General features: G+C 32.5%; 1 protein-coding gene across 1 annotated transcript in view; it reads left to right on the top strand.

Annotated features, from left to right (window-relative positions):
* The window catches only part of LOC100178479 (serine/threonine-protein kinase mTOR-like), a 43,390-nt gene that overhangs the window by 24,606 nt on the left and 12,752 nt on the right, over positions 1-6,032 (top strand). The window contains exons 32-39 of the mRNA XM_018813254.2: positions 30-111; positions 789-954; positions 1,587-1,732; positions 2,224-2,302; positions 2,953-3,140; positions 3,744-3,963; positions 4,846-5,031; positions 5,688-5,813. Coding sequence (XP_018668799.1) covers positions 30-111; positions 789-954; positions 1,587-1,732; positions 2,224-2,302; positions 2,953-3,140; positions 3,744-3,963; positions 4,846-5,031; positions 5,688-5,813 — 1,193 coding nt within the window. The remainder of the gene's footprint in view (positions 1-29; positions 112-788; positions 955-1,586; positions 1,733-2,223; positions 2,303-2,952; positions 3,141-3,743; positions 3,964-4,845; positions 5,032-5,687; positions 5,814-6,032) is intronic.

The raw sequence follows: 6,032 nt of genomic DNA, 5'->3' as shown, positions 1-6,032 counted from the left end.
TGATTGGTTAGAATGTTTGCGTCATTTAAGTGTTGAATTATTAAAAGAATCTCCATCTCTTGCATTAAAAGCTTGCTCTGCGTTCGCCAAGACTTACACTCCATTAGCAAGGTGAGGAATCTATTATTATTACTATGTATAAAAACATCCAAACCATTATACTTATATTTAAATAGCTTCTAATACACAACGCAATTTATAAATAAATAAGGCTACAGCCATTGTTACTTAAGAATATTTCAATACACGTATTGACGCTTAAACCACTAACAACACTATGGCACAGTGCTTCGCGTGCATGTCGTTAACCCAAGGGTTACTTTTCCAAGCATGTTGCTACCATTGTAGGTGTGTGTGTCTAGGGCTAGAGTTCTAGTCACTTATTGGAAATTGTTCTAACCCATTGATCGCTAGTGGGTTGTATAAGTTGTCAATGGATAGAAAATCTCCCACAATGTTACACAGATGGTAACTCATAAGCGGGCATATGAAACCAAACATCTCTGTTATAATGACTGTTGTTTTTCTAAATCGAGTTATATTTAGCCAGTGCCTATATATTGTTAAAAATTCTACTACATACTGTTGCAGTCATATGCAACTTAAATATTGTATTTTTTCACAATACATGTTAATTGTTTTTATTAATATTGTGGCTGTACTGCCGATACTTGTTCTTGTGGGGTATAATATATCAAAAATACAATTTAAATAAATTTTTATTGACTTTTTTAATAAATTCCACATATCCTTTCTCCAATAAAAATAAATTTTACTTTTTCACCCAGACATTTATTCAATGCATCATTCCTGTCATGTTGGAGTGAACTGGATGAAGGGCAACAGAATGAGTTGATCACTTGCATACAGATGGCACTTGCTGCACCCGACGTACCACCGGAAGTCACTCACACTTTACTTAACCTTGCAGAGTTTATGGAACACACAGATAAGGTCTATATCAGTGGTTCTTAATCTTTTTTTTATGCATTACCCTTAACAAAGATGCTTATCAAATTTACCTTCAACAGATGGCGCTCATTTATTAAAAAGCGAAAACAACTAATTACATCAATTATATTTAATGCAACAAATGCGCTCGCTCTTTGGCATGAGTTTTAATGTCTGGTAAAGTACTATAATTTGCACAATTTTTCTGCGGATTTTGATTGGTAGCTCATTTACCCTCTAAATACGAGGATAAAGTAACCCCAGTTTAAAAAAAATGCTGCTCCATACAGTGTTGTAAGTTGTTATTTGCATTTTAAATTATTTGATGCTGCATACTGCTGCTAAAACATAAAAATTACTAAGACTTGGCTTTATTAATAAAAGTATAGTCTGAGTAACGCAATATACAAAATTGATGGTAAAAAAGGTTATAAAAATAATAAAAGTTGAAAAATTGGTGAATAAAGTAAAAATGAAATATAACCAAATAAAAATGTTTTTTTTGGGTATTTTGATACACACAGCTAGAGACAGACTGTTAGGTAGCTCTGAAAATCGTAAACGCAAATAAGGCTAGGAAACACTGGTACGATTTAATCTGTTTATATAATGTATTAATTGTAATGTTGTTTCAGGGCCCACTACCCATGTCTGATGACAATGGTGTAGCTTTACTTGGTGAAACAGCATCAAGATGTAGAGCGTTTGCCAAAGCTTTACATTATAAGGAACTGGAGTTCAGCAAAAATAAATCAAGTGCTGTCATTGGTGATCTGATCAAGTAAATATATTAATATTGTGTTTTTCTTTGTTTTTAATGTTAGGATCAGTGTTTTTTCAACTTTTTATAAACCTGAGCAATTTAACAGACTTTATAGAGTTTATACTATACAATTATCATGTGAAACAACAAAAGAAATTTTATAATGATGCAATAAACCAAGGCTTTTTATTACAGATTTAACATTCACGGATGTAACATTCAAAAATTCTATCTGAATTAGTGGTGCTTTTTAAATTTTCAACATAGGTTTTTTAACAGAATGTACAGTAGGATAGAGTAAAATAGGACATTTTTTTTGTTTGGTAGAAAACATAGAATATCACAATTTATGTAACTGTAGCTTCATGACCCTAAAAGAGTGTTGTTAATTGTTCAAAACATGATCAGAAAATATGGTATTTGGCCGTAGCAGTATCCCATCCTACCCTACAGTACTCTATTAGTTTAATTAAAGATGGTGTTAACATCTTTATTATCATATCTAACAGCATCAACAGTAAACTTGGTCAACCAGAAGCAGCAGATGGAGCACTTCAATGTTACATCAACACCATACAGAAACCAAACGTAATCAGATTTACCTTAAAAAAATTGTTTTTATCTTTTCTAGTGTTAACATGTGATGCATTTCAGCAAAAGAAAATTAAACAAATTTTATATTAAATACAGTTTTGTGGTAACATTTATCATTAAACTGAACATACACACAGCATGCAATGCAAAAGATAATATTATAAATCAGGACTGTTTAAACGTTTTTGGCCACGACCCATTTTAATTTACTACCCATTATGATTAGTGGTATAATATATACAGTACTTTGTGTTAAATTGGTTTTCTGTCGGCGAACCATGAAGTTTTTTCACTTGGTCTGGGAAGATTGGATACAGACTTTGTTAAAAACAGTTTTTTTGATAAATAATTCAATTTCTAACTGAACATATATAGTAGGGTGGGATAAGATAATACTTGTTTTTATTCTTTTTTTCCGTCAAATCTGGTAACAAAGAATATTTAAAGAATTATATAACTGTATCATTACAACTCATAAGTGCTTTGTTTATTGTTAAAAAAATTTTGGGATTTTTGTGCTAAGAATATTCCATCTTATTCTTACCCCACAGTACTATATTTTGATTTATGTGCATTGGGATTTATGTCCTAATGATATCCCATCTTACCCCACAGTACTATAGCTAACACGTAATGCATTTCAGCAACAGCATAATATCAACGTTGAATGGTATGAGAGATTACATAAATGGGTTGAAGCAAAGAACGCCTACCACACCAAGTTACGAGTTCCGTTATCTGAAGTTGATTGTCCCGATGAGAAAATGAGAGAAGAAAGAATGAGCGAACATAAGATTGGATACATGAGGTGTTTGGAAGCATTAGGGGAATGGTAAGTGTGTTTTAATAGAAATATTGCCTATGCTATTGAAACAACAGATTTTGTTATAAAATGTTAAATAACTATCGCTAGCAACTGTTTACTCTGTTTTGTTGCAAAATATTAAAATTTTAGCTTTCTGTAATTAAATGAAATGAAAAGATATTATTTTTCTGTTACAATTTTTGCACGTTTTCAGAACAATAAAAAATACAGTCAATTTGAATAATTCTTATAGTTAGTTATAATAATCTTGCGATGCAGTCATAGCATTTCCGAAGTAGTCCAGCGTCGTGGCACAGTAGTTTGCGTGCTTTTCTCTAACCCAGAGGTTAAGGTAAAAAGGCGCCTTGCTGCTACAACTGTAGATGTATGTGTTCTTGGGCAAGACACTTTGCGACAAATCCAGTGGTCACTAATAGTTTGTATAATTTCTCAGCCAAAAATCATTAAAAAATTTAACACGTGGTAACTGGTAAGCAGTAGGTATGAAATGTAATACCGTGATATACAACTGTCATTTTCCCGGCACAGAAGGATAAAGCATTTTTTCATACATTCATTCAAGTAAAATAAACATTTTACCTACTGTGAGAAAGCCATTTTTTTGTTCAGGGACAACTTGCATAGTTATGCAGAAGAGCAATGGTCCACATGTATGGTAGGTGATGCTAAGAAACGAATGGCTCGCTTGGCTGCAGCTGCTGCATGGGGACTTGGAAAATGGAACAGTATGGATGAATACACATGCATGATACCACGTGAGCATTATGATGGGACCTTGTATCGAGCTGTCATCGCAATACACCAAGGACATTTCCCACAAGCACAAGAGGTATAGGGATTTGTGGAAACTATATTAAAAGTTGTGCCAACAAAAAATAAAAATTTGTATATGAATAGAAGTGCTTAACTGTGATCTAAAGATACCACCAAAGTTTCTAAAAACAAAACAGCTTCTTTTCTATCAGTACACAAGTTTTGATTTTTTGTTGGTATGATACTTAAAGTTAGATCATTTTCAAATACAACTATTTTTAGCTAAGTTTTACAACTCTTTCTAGCTTGAATTTATTATAAAAAATTGGGTGGTTTGCTGGTTTTTGATTGATTAGCTTTACTAAACAGTGAGAAAAAGGTTAATGCCATTCATCTAGACATTAAAAAATATAATCATGGCCCTTTTTGAAACATTATACATGTCAGGTGTAACAATTTTTATATTCTAACTAGTTGTATTAAAGTGCAAACTGAAATGAATTTAAATACTAAAACACTACTTTCCACAGACACCTATAGCATTATAAGACAACTATAGGATTATAGAATGGTAGTAGCATTTGTGCATTCTAATACAAAGCACAAACGTGCATTCTAACACAAATTTAGAATTTGTAATTAGACAAAAATGCCATGCTCGTCCAGCAAAAATGCATGAAATTTTCCATAAGAAAAATCACTCAACTTTGGCTATTTTTTTTTTCTAAACTGACGCAACACTTTTTAGCGCATTTGGTTAATTTTCAACTTTTTTCTGATATTAAACTCATTCTTATATCTTCCTGTTACATGCTGTATCATTTTCTTTTAAAAAATTCATAATTCGTATAAAAATTATGTTTAAAAATGTTTGATAAATTTCTGTGTCAGCATCAGTTATATAAAAAAATGCTTGATTGATAAAGTGCCGCATCAGCATAAGCTTTTTTACATCCAGTGCATCAGTGAAGCACGTGAGATACTCGACAGTGAGTTGACGGCTCTAGCGGGTGAATCTCACAGCAGAGCTTACCCTGCGTTGGTTAACTGTCAACTCCTCGCTGAATTGGAAGAAGTTATACATTACAAGTTGATGCCGGATAGACGTGCCGTGATCAGACAAGCATGGTGGGACAGACTACAGGTAAGGACCTCTTTATTTAACTTGATATTAGCTGGGTATGAATTTATGTTTGCAACTAGCATAGTTGTTTTGTTTTTTTTATATTTTTTCCAACAAAAGCGTAACTGTTTCTACTTTCTACTTTTTTAACAAAAGCACAAGTGTTTCCACTACCTACTTATCCATTGGCAATTAGCAGTTGTTTTTATTTAACTTAAAGTTAGTGGGTTTTTAATTTGTGTTTTTAACTAAAGTATTTTCTACTTTTCTACCTGTTGACCATAACCTGAGTGGTTTATACCATAATTTGCATTTGTTTTTGCCCGAGACAGTTAGCAGCAATTGCTCCAACAGAGCAATCACTCCTAGGTTGTCTATAACCATTTATTGTGAAATACAAAGCATGATTTGTTTTGACATCTTTTTTTTAGACAAGACATTTAGCAGTAATTGCTTCAACAAAGCAGTCACTGCTAGATTGTCTGATATCCCTATGTGAGATACAGAGCACAATTTGTTTTAGCATGATTTTTTGGGCAAGAGAGACATATAGCCATTATTGCTTCAACTCCAATGAGAATGTCTAATACCATTTATAGTGAGCTATCTACCCAAGTTCTAGCCCAAGGTGCTCCATGCAAAAACAAACAATAATTTAGATTTGTTTTAACACCTAGGGTTGCCAGAGGAAACTTGAAGATTGGCAGCGAATAATTCAAGTTCGATCTCTGGTTGTTTCACCACAGGAAGACATGAGAACTTTGCTCAAGTTTTCAAGTCTTTGCATGAAAACTGGTAGAGAGGTATGCAGAATGTGTCATTACTGAATATTTTATATATATATGTTATACTTTCCCTACCTGAATGATTCACTACCTGAATACTTCGTATATATATATACCACATTTATTTATAGCTCTGCTGAACCCCTAATTGCTTAAAAGTCATTTTTTTTACTTATTTTTGAGTATTGATTAGATTTATATAAAATTATTAAAATTCCCCCAAACAATTTTCAAATA

Source organism: Ciona intestinalis, chromosome 9, assembly GCF_000224145.3.
Source record: "Ciona intestinalis chromosome 9, KH, whole genome shotgun sequence".
Classification (NCBI taxonomy): Eukaryota; Metazoa; Chordata; class Ascidiacea; order Phlebobranchia; family Cionidae; genus Ciona; species Ciona intestinalis.
The sequence above is the reverse complement of the archived record's forward strand: the minus strand, read 5'-3'. Positions and strand labels throughout refer to the sequence as shown.